The 16,699-nt window shown below is 38.9% G+C and overlaps 1 protein-coding gene across 3 annotated transcripts; it reads left to right on the top strand.

Moving 5' to 3' along the window:
- Positions 1-13,366: 13,366 nt before the first annotated feature.
- On the top strand, positions 13,367-16,359 carry LOC149948920 (nucleosome assembly protein 1-like 1-B). Of its 3 annotated transcripts, none has more exons than XM_090174112.1 (14): positions 13,367-13,482; positions 13,921-13,960; positions 14,022-14,104; positions 14,166-14,268; positions 14,339-14,480; positions 14,546-14,626; positions 14,688-14,825; positions 14,885-15,093; positions 15,168-15,313; positions 15,385-15,407; positions 15,475-15,594; positions 15,652-15,694; positions 15,751-15,800; positions 15,986-16,359. In XM_090174112.1, the coding sequence occupies exons 2-14, from the start codon at positions 13,944-13,946 to the stop codon at positions 16,040-16,042; spliced, it is 1,212 nt and encodes a 403-aa protein (XP_090030238.1). In that variant the 5' UTR covers positions 13,367-13,482; positions 13,921-13,943; the 3' UTR covers positions 16,043-16,359. The 3 variants fall into 3 exon arrangements, with proteins under 3 accessions (XP_090030238.1, XP_090030240.1, XP_090030237.1); XM_090174114.1 differs by having other exon boundaries at positions 15,763-15,800; XM_090174111.1 differs by having other exon boundaries at positions 13,441-13,537; positions 15,751-15,802.
- The last annotated feature ends 340 nt before the right edge of the window (positions 16,360-16,699 follow it).

Here is a 16,699-nt window from a genome sequence, read left to right on the forward strand (position 1 = left end):
CGACTTCGGTCAGGTTTGGGCTGGAAACTGAGCTTCGGGCCACCCTAACGGAGATGGTCGGTGCAAACTGGCCACCTCGGCGGATTGGGTAGCCTGCTGTGGGGTGGCGGGCCTCCATATGAGGGCACGGTGGTCCTGTTTCCTGGCCTTTTGGAGCACACCGGGATCTACGGTGCCAGCTGTGCCGGGTTATGTGGACTGCTGTGTTCCCGTCGTTCCCCTTTAGGAGCTCTCTCTACGTAGGTAGGTTGTCAGCTGGAGTTGTTGCTATAGCATCCACTCTTAATCCCACCACTGTGTGCGAAGTGAGAATTGGTCAACCCATTGCCGCACCTTTAGCTGGGTTGAGTGGTTTGCATCAAAGGTGTGACCATCATTAGTAGGGTACTACTACCCATGCTGGATTTGTCACCTGTCCGGGCTTTGGGACGCTGGCGTTGAGCACTATGATGATAGGCCTCTGGAGGTATGGCCCCTGTTACTAGGTACACCGGGCTAAAAATTCTGGCACACTTCTATTCTTGTAGTATCGCCCAACCACTTTTTCTTCTTATTATTATTATATACCCTGGTTTATAATGTTAATACCAGAAAAATGCTTCATCCGTCAGAATTGCAAAATAAATTAGTAGCAAAAAAACGTTCATCGACGATGTTGGACATTTTGGTTGGGAAAACGATTTGTATTTCTAATTAGCTAAAGATTTTCAAATTATGTTACGCTTTCATTAAAAAAATTATAAACAAATCCAATTCTTGGTAAACCAAAAAGGCGCACAACTCAATTTCGGCGCCCCTCTCGAACCGGCGCCCCGGGCAATTGCCCGGGTTGCCCGGCCCTTGAGCCGCCCCTGAGGTTAAGCAAAAATTTGAAGGAGTTGTAGGGGGTGAGTTGAGAAGTATGCCTGTTTTTTCCCATTGAGTTAAAAGAGCGCCGGATAGCCTCAAAGTGTGGCCCCCGGACGTAGGCTGCAACAAGCGCGAAACCAAGCAGCATGGACTTTAAATACCGTTTAAGTTTACTTTTTTACGCTGGTTACCTCAATTTGTTTACAAAGTCCTTTTTTACCTATCACATGAACCCAAACCTTAATGTTCGCATTCCCCCGCTGCTTAGTTTTGCGCTTGTTGCAGCCTACTTCCAGCGGCTAGTAGGCCACACTTTGAAGCTCTCTGGTGCTCTTTTAACTCATCGTAGGAAAATGGGGGAAAAACAGGCATACTTCTCAACTCACCCCCTACAACTTCTTCAAATTTTTGCATAACCTTTTGAAACACCCTGTATAAAAGCAAAAACATTATATTACTATACAATCGTTAGAGTTATCTTCCCACTTAAAGGCCCTGTAAGCCTCGTTGACAACTAAAGCCGGCTCACATAAAGCTCACAAGCGAATTTCGAGCGCGCACGCATACGTAGTTAAAATTATTATTGATCTGATTACTAAGCTCACACCTACACAAACTTGGCGCTGTGTGTAACTTCCAAGTAACGATGACGAGAAATCTCCTTCGCCAGCTAATTTTTGCTCGAGACCGCGAGGCCTTTTGAAAATTAGAACGCTTTCATCGTGAAAAATGACGCTTACTTTGGAGAAATAGTGACTAATTATTGGATCTAAAAGTAAAATTATCTATTACAAACATTAGCTTCGTTTGTTGAAGGTGCGTATTTGTAATTTTAGATAAAAAACGCGTGTTCACAGTTATTCATCGCCATCAATGTAGCCTGGTAGCGTAAGTCTATAATATTGTTTCAAAAGTTTGTCACTTTGGGAAATATTTTACTGAGAGCTAGTAACGGGGTGACGTCATCACAAGAGGAAAATCTCCCCCTAGCGAGGCGCCGTCAAAGGCTACGTGTGACGCGTTAGCGATCGGATGCCAAACGGTGACGAAGCCCGTAATGCAGTCTGTCTCGCGAATAGCTCTCAGTAAAACTTTTGCGTGTGAAGAATAGGAAGCGTCACACTTATGTAACAATCTTATATACTTATGCTGGTAGTCATTCTGCCAACAAATTAATCGCAGTTTCTTAGCGTGGACTTTTTTTCTTCGACTAAACTAACTTAGAAACTATAAAGAATAGAATAGACTAGTTAGCAAACCATTAAAATTTAACTTTCTGGCCTTTAGTTGGGGTGAAAGCGAGTGTGCCAAATATCCGCTGTCGGCGTCGGGCGAGCGTGGAGAAAATAATTGGCTTTGTCAGAAGGAACTAATGATGTCAGGCGCTTTGCGCGAAAGGCGGCTAGGATCACGGACACCTTCCGTGATCGGCCATACAACGCCCCTAATTTCTGGTCCTCTCTCTCTGGCTCGGGTCCTAGCACGGATCCGAGCCCATCCACGCGCGTTTTCTTTCCATCACCACCTCATTAGTTCCCCAAAAATCCCAGAGTTATAGTTGGCACGGAGTAGGTCCCCCTCCGTACTCGCCCTACAGGCTCAAAATGTCCTTATGTCATACCGTGGCTAATGGAACAAAGACTTTAAAACTCTGATATCAGTTTTATCAACTTAATTCACGGAATTAAGTTGATAGATTTAGAGACATTTTCTCATCTAAAATCACTAATCATTCTACTTTCAGGTTCAAAATTTTCTTATATCATAACAAAAACTTCAAAACTTTAACTATTATTAACCAATAACATTATCATTTCAAATAGAAATGATAGAATTAAGTTAATATATTTACAGACATCTAAAATCCCTAATTATTCAAACACTTAAAAGTTCAAAATGTTCTTTAAAATTTTAATTCCAGAAAGAATGAAACAAAAAATGTGAAAACTATAGATAATGGAACGATTGAAAGAATAGACAGTATAAAATATTTAGGTCTCTGGTTCGATGAGGAGCTAAAGCGGAGTACGCACATTCAAAATACTGTGAAAAAGTTGAAAACTTGAATATGGTTATTAAAACCATTGCAATACTATCTAAACAATGACACACTTAGAATAATATATAATACTTTAATAAGAATATGCTATTATATTGTATGCTGATGCAAAGAAATGTGAAGTAGAATTGATATTAAAAAGTGCCATAAAATTAATTGCTAAAAAGAAAAAGTACTCTTGAAAAAATAGCTTTTGTTCCAAAAAGTTGAAACGAAAAATAACGCCAAGTGTCGGGGTTTGAATTGTCGCCGCCATCTTAGGGGCTGCCGCCAGCCCCCCTAACCCCGTATGAGCGATTTGCGAACTATCCTAACTTTTAAAATCGCGCAATTTAGGCTTAAGTCTCTTATAACTGGAACGCGCTGCGAGTGCAAAACAAATTTTTTGCGCCTTCAGCAGCGCGCGCTTTTACGTTGTTTTTCTGTCTCACCGACTTCTCACCAGGTGTCGCGGCGGACGCGCGCTATTCGATTTCCGGAAATTTCTTTATTTTATTAAAAATTAACCACTCAATATTTTTTGATACGGTTTTCGCCATAAATTTTAGTTTTTAATGGGCTATAGGGCTATCTAACTGGTTAAAGCTTGACCGTTCCCCTTTAACACACGCCAAAATCATTCCGTAACAATTTTAAAATAGCTCTGTAATCGGTATAATCGTTCGGTATTCTCCGTGAAATTTCCGTCGCCTCTGGAATCGGCACGATAATCGTTATATCTTCGGCTATTGCTGTAATTATTCCGTAATTGTGGTAATAATTTAGTTAACACTTCAATTATTCAGTAACCTCTTCAATCGTTCAGTAATCGCTGTAATCATTCTAATATCGTTATAATCGTTCAGTAATCGCTTTAATCATTCCGTTATCGCGGTAATCGTTCTAATATCGTTATAATCGTACCGCAATCGCTTCAATGGTTAGGTAATAATCGTAATCACTGTAAATAGTCTGTAACCGCTGTAATCGTTAAGAAGTCGTCGTAACCGCTTTAGTCGTTAGGTAATCGTCGTAATCGCTGAAAATAGTCTACAAACGCTGAAATCATTAAGTAATCGTCTGTGACCGCTCTAATCGTTACGTAATCGCTGTAAATAGTCTATAACCTCTGTAATCGTTAGGTAGTCGTCGTAATCGCTGTAAATAGTCTATTACCGCTGTAATCGTTAGGTTGTCGGCGTAATCGCTATAAATAGTCTGTAACCGCTGTAATCGTTAAGAAGTCGTCGTAACCGCTTTAGTCGTTAGGTAATCGTCGTAATCGCTGTAAATAATCTATAAACGCTGTAGTCGTCGTAATCGCGGTAAATCTTCCGTAACCACTGTAAATCTTCAGTAATCGTTGTAATCGTTAGGTAATCGTCGTTATCACTGTAAATAGTCTATAACCGCTGTAATTGATAAATATAGTCGTCGTAACCGCTGCAGTCGTTAGGTAATCGTTGTAATCACTGTAAATCTTCCGTAACCCCTGTAATCGTTAGGTAATCGTCGTAATCGCTGTAAATCTTCCGTAAACGCTGTAATCGACAAATTATCGCTAGAACAACCCTGTAAGCGATCCTTTATAGGTTCATAGTTTCCAAACTCGTTCGTGCAATCGTTGTGTCTGTAATCACTGCAACTATTTTCGTAACGGTTTAATTATTGTAATCACTTTCGTAAGGTTTGTAATCACCGTAATCAGTCGGCATACAAAAAAATGTGAAGTTATTAGCTCTTTATTCAAAAGATAAAACAAAAAAAAAGAGCATTGGGTTTTTGCAATGCACTATCGCCATCTGTGGCGTGTTTTAGAATTATACACGCTTCTTTAAAGAATTTTATTTACATGCCATCGTAATAGTTCTTTTTGTAACCGCTCTAAACGTTAGGTAATCGCTGTAAATAGTCTATAACCGCTGTAATCGTTAAGTAGTAATTAACGTGGCCTTATTGTTTAAAAGTTGGTCTTACGTCACAGTATCTTACTTTCAGAAGTCTACGAGCGAGGAATATAACTTTTTCTAGCGCGCGCGCCAATCGCTCGTGCGAAAAATACACTAAAAAAGCTGGGTCTTAATTGTGGTGCAAGAGCCACGTTTCTTTATAAACAGAACTATTCGTCGCCTGAAAGCAAAAACCACGTAACCTTTTGGTGGGCATTTTGAGAAATATCGATTTAAATATTTGAAAAGGTAGGGGATAATTAAAGCACGCGATTTTTGAAAAAAAAATATATTGTCGCAAATAAATGTGATAAAGAATTATAGTTTTCATTTCTGGTATCAGAAATCATCGTACAATTTAAATTACTATTCAAAGAAAAAACAACGTAAGTCGAGTTACGTGGGTTTTGCTTTCAGGGGATGAATTACGATGGCAAGTAAAAAATCTTTATTTCGTAGTATTATAGTGTTCTATAAAAAATACGCACACTCAACTTTTCCGCCAAATACTATTATCCAGTGGCGTAGATAAGGCCCCCGCAGACCCCGCAGTGCGGGGGGCCCCCGGAGCTTTAGGGGCCCCCTAATTTCATATCAAAGTATATACTAGATACCGGATAAAATTCCGAATATTGTTTTGCGGGGGGGGGGGGGGGGGGCAACGCGGGTCTTAGCTACGCCACTGCTATTATCCCAACACCATTGTGTCGCGTAGCCGGTATAGACACATTTCATCGAATTCCAAACGATCGAGAGTGGGTCCTTTTGATCGAAAGTGAAGTAAATTTTATCAAAACGTTTTTTAAGCGTGATCATTTGATCGACAAACGAGTAGTAGACCTTTCTTATCAATCTCATTTTGTACTGAAATGTTTGAGAAAAGTTCACAAGTTGCATGTTAGACTAGGTTGGGTAAAAAAAATGTTTAATAATAATATTTTTTAAGTGTTTAAGTTTAATGGTTTCGATATCAGTGTTATAAAGTTCTAGAGAGACAACTATTTGGTTATCAATAAAAGTACTTTAATGAAACAGTTATTTACAGGATTGTGAGTCTTCCCTTTTGGGTCACTTGTTTACATACACATTTAGGATCTAGTATAGCTCACGTGACATAAATAGCGCCATCTAGCTACTTGACCATACATATGGCGCGTAATTTAAATCGAAAGATTTTAGAGAGTTAACCAATATTACAACTTTTTTTTTCGAACCTAAATTAAATTCAAATGTTAAAAAGCCGTGGTTTCTTGATCACACGGCCCGAGCGCGTAATAACCTCTTCGATGTTTTTGGTCTGGATCGCTGTTGAATTTTCAGTTCTCTGGGCTTGAAGTTGTCGTGGAAACGGAGGACACTTTGATGGAAATGGTGATGGAGGAACTTGGGCCCGTGCTGGAGATACGATGTTTAAGCATCCAGACTGTGGCTTTAGATGTACCACAACTGGCCTTGGAGAAGTGGATTGGTGTAATTGATTCTGTGGCTGTTGTATGTTTGAGGTTATTGTCGGCTGCGGCCTTAGTCGATTCTGTTTAATCGTGTCATCTATCCAAGGTTCCGGTTGTGTTGGTCGGTGTTCCTTCTCCTGGTCTGTCTGGGACTCCAGCTGTTTGGGTCGTTCCAACTCTGCGCTGTCGGTCTGAGGTTGTAGTTGTCTTGGTTGATCTTCATTTCCTATGTTTCTTCCTGTCTCCTCCCCTCCCTTTCATAGGTAGGTGATACGCTGAACCATGTTCTTTCTGTGTCGGGCCACTCGTAAAAACCCGAGGACCGAGTACGATTTGGTAAAGTTGTTTTATCCAGAGTTTCTTGAAAGGAGGTGGCCAGTTCTGTAGGATATGATTTTAAATGAATTCTGGTTTTTTCTGAATGAGCTAAATGGTGGGCCATTGTCAGACACCAGACGTTGGGGAGGGCTATAGCGTGCAAAATGCGGTTTTAAGAAATTTATGACACATTCAGCAGTTGTATTTCGTAATTCCTGGGCCTCTATAAACTTAGAAAAGTAATCAACTAAGATTATCATTTTGGACTGAACTACCTGAAATAGGTCTGTGGCTACGGTCTCCCATGGAAGAGATGGAATCTGATGTGGGTGAAGAGGCATCCTCAGGTTCTGTAGGTCTCGAGATCTGCATATCTTACAGCTCCTTATGTAATTGGTAATGTCCATCGTGATCTGGGGCTAGAAAACGTGTATTTTAGGTTTTGCAAGACAAGCAGTAATGCCTTGGTGAACAGAATGTAACTGGCTCATCACGTCAGTGCGCATACTTGGGAGTATTATCATCGGCCTCATGTAGTTCCTCTTGGTATGGCCAGTATGGCTTGATATCGGCAGGAATGCGTTTTTTGGACGTTGGCCAACCTTCGTAAATGTAAGTCAGTAGTGTTTGGTAGGTGGAATCAGTCTGTATTGCTTCCTGGAGAGCTTTACGTTTCCCATCAGAGATCAAGGTAACGGTATGGACTGCAGCATATGGACCCTCCATCTCTGAAGTGTCAAGAGTTGTGTGAGACATCGGTGCTCTAGATAGGGCATCCGCAATTTTCAATTTGGTGCCTGGAACCTAATTCAAAGTAAAGTGGTACCGTAGTAAACGCATAACCATTCTCTGTAAACGAGGTGAAAGTAGATGCATTGGTTTGTGAACTATTGCGGTTAACGGTTTATGGTCCGTTTCAATGTTAATGTGCATACCCACAATGTAGTAATGAAAACTTTTCGCATGCGTAAACTATACCAAGTAACTCACGTTCAATTTGGGCATACCGCCTCTGAGTCTGGTTGAAAGTCGTTGACGCGTATTCTATAGTCAGTCAATTGCACCTGCCAAAAGGCACTCTTGGCATCTAGCACAGATAATATTTTACAACCGTGTAAGTTCAAGAATATCTCTTGCGCAGTTGGTAATGCAAAGTGTTTCCGTTTTATCGCCGGGTTCAATTTTCGAGGATCCAGGCAAATTCGCAAACCTCCACCAGGCTTCCTTTCCACAACCATGGGATGTACCCATTCCGTCGGACCATGAACTGGAGCTACGATTCCATTCTCGAGCATCTGTTGGAGTTCTTCATATACTGGTTGATGGAGAGCATGCGGAAGCTTGTGTGCAACTGAAATATACGGAATCACGTTTGGTTTTAAGTCAATATTATATTTGATAGGTAGTTTTCAGACGCAATTGAAGATGTCCGAGAAGTGTTGTATTATGGTCGCGGGGTCTTCTGAAGGCTGGAGGCTCAGGGCAGATGTCTGGAGGTGTGGTTGTTGTTTGTCTCTCCATGTCCGGAGTATTAATACTAGATCAACAGATGCTTGAAGGTCCAATATAGGTGTGGATAGGCTTTAGTGATGTAGAATTCCAACTTTGGTAAATCCAAGGATTTACCATGAAAGTGTACGACACCAAGTATAGGAACGTAGTGACCGGTATATGCCACAATCTTGCGGGCAGGGGGACCAAGTGGTGGTTTAACCAATAAGATCTCGTAGATGTGTTGAGGCAAAACATTTACTTGTGAGCCCGTATCGAGCTTGAACGATATAGGAGTATTATCGATATAAATGTTTTCATACCATTCATCGTCCAGGGAGGGGTACCTAGCCAGACCAGTGACACTGTCGAGGATCGTTAAAGAGTTTAGAGAGAAGTCCAAGGAGTCCACACTACTGGTCGAAGCCCCTGGTTCAAAGAAGTAGCCCTCATGATATTCAGGTTGAGCTGACTGGAAGTGAGGAAAGGGAAAAGCATCAGTATATAGATACTCATCCGGAACTCGGAATTGCGAGTCGTGGGCGTCCGTGAGGTAGGCAGCGTCGGAACAGTCCATAGTCGAATAGTCAGTGGGTTGTACATGTAATGTAGATAAAGTACGATGTTCCGTTTGAGTGGACTGGCAAAGGCTTGCCCAGTGACCTATGCGGTGGCAATTATAACACGTCGATGCCACAGCTGGAACCTGGCCTGCCGGTTGTGAAGCAAGCCACAATTGGTACAAGAAGCTTGATGTCCAGATAAAGACGGGAAGCGAAGGTTTCCGCGGGGAGTCGGATTCCGATGATAGTACTGGTGGGCAGCAGGTTGTAGGTGGCTTGAGTTGTGGGAAGCACCCTGAGACCTGGGTATGAGTTGATGGTTTGGTCGGGAGGAGAGATGGCGAGGCCTCACCGAATGGCCCGGCCGGCGAAATGCAGAACGTGTCCGGACAGTAGTAAGCGCGGAGGTAGATAAAGTAGCAGGTATTTGGTGTACTAGAGCAGCATGCCTGGAAGAAGTCTCATCCGCTTGACATATTTGTATTGCTTTGAGTAGAGTTAAGCCTTGATAGGAAAACAGAGTCTTACGTAATTCAGAATTGTGAATACCAGCCAAAACCTGATAGCGTAACAGAGAGTCTGTCCGGTCACCAAAATCGCAATTCTTTGCCTGGGCACTGATCATCCCCTGATGTCCGTCAGATAGTCATCAAAAGGTTGCGTCTGACCTTGTTTAGTATGAATTTGTATCGGTGTGAGTCAGGATTACTGTATGGTGCGTAGTAAGAATCAAATTTGGCATATATTTCATCCAACACAGTGGCGTAGCTGATGGTCCGCAGGGCCCGCGGTGCGGGGAGGTCTCGAGCTTCAAGGGGGGCCTCGAGCTTCGGGGGGGCCCCGCTAACCATAAAAAATTTAAAAAGGGGGAGCCTCATAGAGATTTTTGCGGGGGGCCTCTGAGTTCTCAGCTACGCCACTGTAGGCAGTGTAGGTACAGTCCTATTATCATTAAGTACAAATATAAAATCATCATAGACCTTTTGCGCATCTTCGCCAATCGAGTGGAGGAAAATTTCTTCTTGGATATCCGGGGTTTTGGTAAGTAATTCAGAGGCAGTAGCATATAGCGATCGGGAATAACTTATTTTGGCGCGGGACTTTAAAAGGGAAAATCATGCAAACGTTGCTAATATAAAGGTTAACCTCATACCAAAAACAGGTAAGGAGAACTTTTATTCGCGACCTAAAACTATCCCTACGCCCCCTTTGGTTCGCCATTGAAACCTAGATAAGTAGCGGCTAAAGCAAACGCTTAACATTTTTGACACGCGCCAAGGCTTAGAGAAAAATAAATTTCACCTCATCGACATGGATATGTATTAATACTGCGTATTATTAATACATATCCATGTCATCGATGTGGAACTAATATTACGGCCTTGGCCGACTTGTATTAGCTACGTTTGCATGATTTTCCCTTTTAAAATCCCGCGCCATAATAAGTTATTCCCGATCTCTCTACATGTAGGAGTTTAAACTCTATCGTAGATACACTAAAGGATGATTTAGTAGTTGGGGTTATGAATAGACCATTTCGCCAACCTTTGTTGTATCCCGGAAATTAGTTGGGGTTATGAGTAGACCATTTCGCCAACCTCTGTTGTATCCCGGAAATTAGTTGGGGTTAGGAGTAGACCATTTCGCCAACCTCTATAGCTGTTGTATCCCGGAAATTAGTTGGGGTTATGAGTAGACCATTTCGCCAACCTCTGTTGTATCCCGGAAATTAGTTGGGGTTATGAGTAGACCATTTCGCCAACCTCTGTTGTATCCCGGAAATTAGTTGGGGTTATGAGTAGACCATTTCGCCAACCTCTAGCTGTTGTATCCCGGAAATTAGTTGGGGTTATGAGTAGACCATTTCGCCAACCTCTATTGTATCCCGAAAATTAGTTGGGGTTATGAGTAGACCATTTCGCCAACCTCTGTTGTATCCCGGAAATTTGTTGGGGTTATGAGTAGACCATTTCGCCAACCTCTGTTGTATCCCGGAAATTAGTTGGGGTTATGAGTAGACCATTTCGCCAACCTCTGTTGTATCCCTAAAATTAGTTGGGGTTATGAGTAGACCATTTCGCCAACATCTGTTGTATCCCGAAATTTGTTGGGGTTATGAACAGACCTTTACGCCAACAGCCCACAACCCCAACTGCTCTTTACTCCAACTGTTGGAGTAATGGGCAGTTGGTGTAATGAGTAGTTGGTGAAATGGACAGTTGGGCTTATGGAAAGTTGGGGAAATGAATGCCACCCGCTCTCTAGAGCAACACTATAACTAACGTTTTCCATTCAGTTCCTAAAACCATAAATCTATAATATTGTAACAATATTATACACTTATGCTAAAACATATGTCTAGCTAGAAATGGACTGCAAACTGCTCAGCATAGTCAAAGGTATTCGAAAATTAACGAAGGTATTTAATTAATTCATTATCGTATGATAAAAAATGGGTCTAATATAAGTACCGCACATGGCTAAATATGTCAAGAGACCAATGGGTTCTTTTGAAACAGGAAACATCATATAACCATAATCGACCATATTCCTATTTACGCCAAGCGGTGAAAAGGGGGAAGCTCATCGGGGGACAATGGAGTTTTTGTGCGGGCCTAATAGGTTCAGAGGGCTCTGACCGATTATTGAGTAGTCTCTGATCGTAGATTGTTAAAATGGCGGCGTAGTTACACTCGACGTTTGTTTTGACAGTTTTTTCGCCTGTTTTCATTACAAATTTTTGTCGTACGATAAAGATAAGTTATTTATTTTATTCTTTTATACTTGCACTTTACTTGGAATAAGATTCTAGGGTGAAATTCGATTTCTATCGTTTTCCCCCAAAGGTATTTTCCTTAAGCCTAGGCAAATATTGCATGAGCTATAGGGTTATTTAAGCTTGGATTAATAATAGGACTACTATTATTATAAAACCCTTTTTGTCTTATTAAAAATTGCAAACTTAGATTTTTTTAAACTTAACATCTTTTAATATTTAAGTCTAAGGTATTTTGCAATGTTGCAGAATGGTTAAAGTATGCTGTGTGGTAGGATGTCATAGCGACACCAGGGAACAGTCCACAAAATCATTATTTCTTTCAGTTTCCAACTGATGAAGATGTTAGAATGAAATAAGCAGAAGCTTGATAATGTAGCCATATAACAACTGGTGTTTTGCACAATACATATTTTATTAAAAAGCTAATGTGGTAGAGAGATATTTAAAATATTTTGAGAAATCAGAATTTAAGTTTAGATTGTTTTTCTATTTTCAAATATTGTGATACTATGTACAAAATGAAGCAAAATAAAATATTTAGTTTTCCAAATGTATATTTACTTTAATAATAACTTTACAGATGTGCACTATTACAATGAAAAATTCCTCCATAGGAGTTCTCATCAAGCACTTTTTTAGTTTTACCCTCCTGGCCAATGTATGATACGGAGGCTGCCTCGGGCAACAAAAATTGGTAGAAAGCACAAAATTTTTCATAGGATAAAAATCCAGTATAAAATGTAATTGTTTTATCGCTGCATAGAAATTTATTTTAAGTCAATTTCCCCTTTTTGCCTCAGTTTGAAAAACAAATTGGTACTTTAAGTTGCCAGTGATATAGTACTATAGTCAGATCCAATATTACTTAATGGCATATTGGGAATCAATAATTGGTTCTTCAGCTTGTGGGATGGGATTTTCCAAGTCCTTGATAGAAATGTTTCCTGATCATCATTACTGCCTGTTTGTAAAATATACTTATCGGTCATGCTAGTATAAACATAGGAATGTTCTTTCAAAGCTTTGCTGTAGTGTTCGGCTGCCAGAGAATAAGCGTGGTCTGAATGTTGCTCAGTTTCAGTATTTTCAGTTGACCAGGGAAATATCGGTAGCGTAGCATAGTGTTTCAGAATGGGTATCTTTCCAACACCAAATGATCTCAAACACGAGTTTTCTTCAAAATGTATCAAACAAACTATTTCGTAGTTCTTTATATCATAAGACTGTTTTTTAACAGCTTTTGCCCATTTCATCCTAACATCATCATCACTTAGAAACTTAAATAAATTTAATAATTTTGTTACACAGCATACTTTTAACTATTCAGCAAAATATCTTAAGATTTAAATATTTCAAAGATCTTAAGCCCAAAACAGCTTAGTTTAAAAAAAACTTGATGTGCGATTTTGAATAAAACGAAAAGGGTTTTATAGTGGCTTTAATAATTCTATTTCATGCATTATATGCAAAGGCTTGGGGGGAAAAACGATAGAAATCGAATTTTACTCTATAATTTTTTCCAAGTAAAGTGCAAGTATAAAAGAATAAAATATATAACTTATCTTTATCGTACGACAAACATTCGTAATGGAAGCAGTCGATAAAACTGTCAAAACAAATGCCGAGTGTAACTACGCCGCCATTTTAACAATCTACGATCAGAGACTACTCAATAATCGGTCAGAGCCCACTGAATCTATTAGGCCCGCACAAAAACTCCATTGTCCCCCGATGAGCTTCCCCCTTTTCAGCGCTTGGCGTAAATAGGAATATGGTCGATTGTAAATACTAAAAGGTATTGGAGTTAGTCTTACGTTTAAAAAAATAACATTTTACTAATTTATTGACCTAAACAAAAACCAAAGAAAATATCTATATTTTCTTTGCAAAAACCTACCAAAAAAGAAATTGTAAAATGGCAGTGTCGACGTTGATTGGCTGAATTAGTAGTGGTAAAATTCCCGCGTATCTGCGCTGTCATCGGTGCAAATTACCTTTTCATTCTCTCTCCTCGTGGGATTCAAGTCTTTGTCGGCTAATAATTGTAATTATCATTTAGTTTTTAGAGATTACTTTTAATGCTTAAATCTACCGATATCGTAAGCTTCATTTTATATCAATATTCTTAGGATTTGTTTACGCTATTTTCAAAGTATATCAGTAATTTTTACTAAAAATAAATTAAGTAATTGAATTAAATTCTGTAAGCCTTGGCCTAAGAAATGTGCTTTGTGAATTGTGACCAAGAGAAACTTCGCAGTTTCGGCTAGGCCTGTCCTTTGTTTTCATGTTTTTTCTATTTACGCTATTAACTTAATCTTCATAGTTTCAAATTAACTCGCCGATTGTTTCTTTTATGATAATTTTCTGGTCTTGGATTATCTTATAACTTTCTACTTTATATCATTAGATTCTTGAAGCCATGTTTTACATTAGTCATTAGTTTTCAATGTGTCTTAACTCGTTAATTTAATTGTTAAAGGTTTAAAACTTGTTCCTGTTATAATGGCTGACCCTGAAAAGTAATAAACTAGGATATTATTTTACTGGAGAAATAAGTTAAAAGTTAAATTATTATTTTAGGGCTTTAGACTCGTTGGAACACGCAGCAGAAGAAAGTGACCCTGGTGTTGAAGATATGGAAGATGCTGAGGATGATGCCAAAAGTACATTTTTTTATATAGTTTTTTTGAAATTAAACATAAATAAAAATTTTATTTCACTTAGCTTCAAAATTAACTGCTGAAATGATGAAAAATCCTGAAGTTCTAGCAGCTTTACAGTCTCGCCTAGGTTCTATGGTTGGCACTCCTTCAGGCTACATAGAAAGGTATAAAAATGGCAATGGGAAGATTATGATAAAATTAAGCATTAAATGTGATATTTTTTGTTGAATACAGTTTGCCTAAATCTGTAAAACGGAGAATTAAAGCCCTAAAGAAAATTCAGCTAGAGTGTACCAAATTAGAAGCAAAGTTTTATGAAGAAATTCATACCCTGGAATGTAAATACGAAGCTTTATATAAACCCTATTACGAAAAAGTACGTTACATACCTTTTGTTACCTCATCACAAGCAATAATCTAATTACTGTTGATACATTATAGAGACACAAAGTTACGAGCGGAGAAAATGAACCTACAGAAGAGGAATGTGATTTTCCATCGGATTCAGAGGGGGAGCTATCGGTCAGAAAACTTACTTAGAACCCTTATCACTTATTTGGTAATTAACTTATTTCCATTTCAGGATGATGTTAAGAAAATTACAATAGATGACAAAGTTAAGAAGGAAAACGAGGATGAAGCTGATGGAAATATTAAGGGTGTTCCAGAGTTTTGGCTCACTATTCTTAAGAATGTAGATATGCTCGCTGAATTGATACAGGTTAGTTGCACTGCCTAATATTCTACCAACAGAGAGTAGCTGGTCTTATTTGTTTACAGGAACATGATGAACCAATTCTCAAGCACCTAATTGACATTAGGGTTAAATTTCTTGAAAAAGATTCTATGGGTTTCGTTTTGGAGTTTGTCTTTGAACCAAATGACTTTTTCTCAAATACTGTGTTGACGAAACAGTACGAAATGAAGTGCGTCCCTGAAGAAAATGATCCGTTCTCGTTCGAAGGTCCAGAAATTTTCAAGTGCAAAGGGTATGTTTCCAAAATCTAATTAATAATGTTTAACATTCCATTATGTATTAAAATTTTACCCCGTAATATTTAAGATGCACCATTGACTGGAAGAAGGGAAAGAATGTTACTGAGAAAATCATCAAAAAGAAGCAAAAACATAAGAGCCGGGGGTCTGTTCGAACAATCACTAAAACTGTTCAAAATGATTCATTTTTCAACTTCTTCAACCCACCTGCGAGTAAGTTCTTCTAATTTTAGAAATTTACTTAATTTAGTCATATTTTAGCTAATAGTACTCCATTCTTTCAGTTCCAGATGATGAAGACCAAATTGTAAGCAACGAGATGTTAGATTTTTCAAAGATCCTAAAAATCTTAAATTTTTCCATTTCTCATATAGGATGAAGATATGCAGACGTTATTAACGGCTGACTTTGAAATCGGGCATTTTATTAGGGAACGTATTATTCCTAGAGCTGTGCTGTTTTTCACGGGAGAAGCGTTAGCGGATGAAGATGATGTAAGTGTTCTTGTAAAATTAACAATGAATTCTTATTTATGAACAAAATGCTTGCAGTATGATGAAGATGAGGAGGACGAGGATGAAGATGATGATGATGGTAAATCAAAATTAATTTACTTTTCCCTAAGGAACTTAAAACCTCTAACCATTTAGATGATGATAAAGACGCTGATGAAGAGAATGATCCAGACTTCACTCCTCAGGTGTAAATTTAATTACCACTTTTATTTATTGGTTCTTCTCTTCCTTTTATAAAATCAGCTTTCTAGGCATAATAACTTTTAACTATACGTATTTGAAAATATTTGTTTCAACCTTCTATATTACAAATAAAGCAGCGTTATAACTTAATACAAAACGATTGCTATATTTTCTTTCTCTCTTATAGGCAGATAAAGTTGGGAAAAAAAACCAACAACCTCCCCCAGAATGTAAGCAGCAGTAGAAAATAGGAAATTTATTATTCAAATTTAAAACTGCAAGTGAATGGCTGGAAGAAAGCTTTTAAAAAAAACATGAACAGCTTGAACTTAACACCCTCTTGAACTTATTTCTGGTTTCAAATATATAGCTTTGTAATAATGGTGCATCTTTTTTTTTTTAACTAATTTCTTGCCAGCTGAAGCCTGAGTTTATGTAACTCGCAAGAATGGTTTTAATATAGATTGGTTAACTTGAAAAAAAGAACATGTTTTTGTCTTACTTTTTGATGTTGAAAAATTTTAATACAAGGCTAACAATAAAAAACGCAGTTACACAAAACCTTGCCTGAGTTTTTTTCATCTTAACATCCTATTTAGCAGTAGTACTATTCTTTTGGTGGAAATGTTTCTACACCATTCTTGACAAATTCCTTATAGTCTGGATCATATTTATTGCATTATGAAACTGATGTATTAAGAATGGTAAAATAAAAATTCGGGTATGGTAAGACCATAAACTTGCCACTGGGCTTCCCCTTTCAATTAATTGGAGTGCACCACTAAGTAACTTCATAGATAAAGAAAGAAGTCTTAAAACCATTTCAGAGCAGGCTAACCGGCGACCCCCGGTCAGATCGGGGCCAAAGAGGAAAAATTTGTCACTAATGGGAAATGGGGCC

This window comes from Leiobunum rupestre, chromosome 4 (genome assembly GCF_980474605.1).
Source record: "Leiobunum rupestre chromosome 4, qqLeiRupe1.1.hap1, whole genome shotgun sequence".
Lineage (NCBI taxonomy): Eukaryota > Metazoa > Arthropoda > Arachnida > Opiliones > Sclerosomatidae > Leiobunum > Leiobunum rupestre.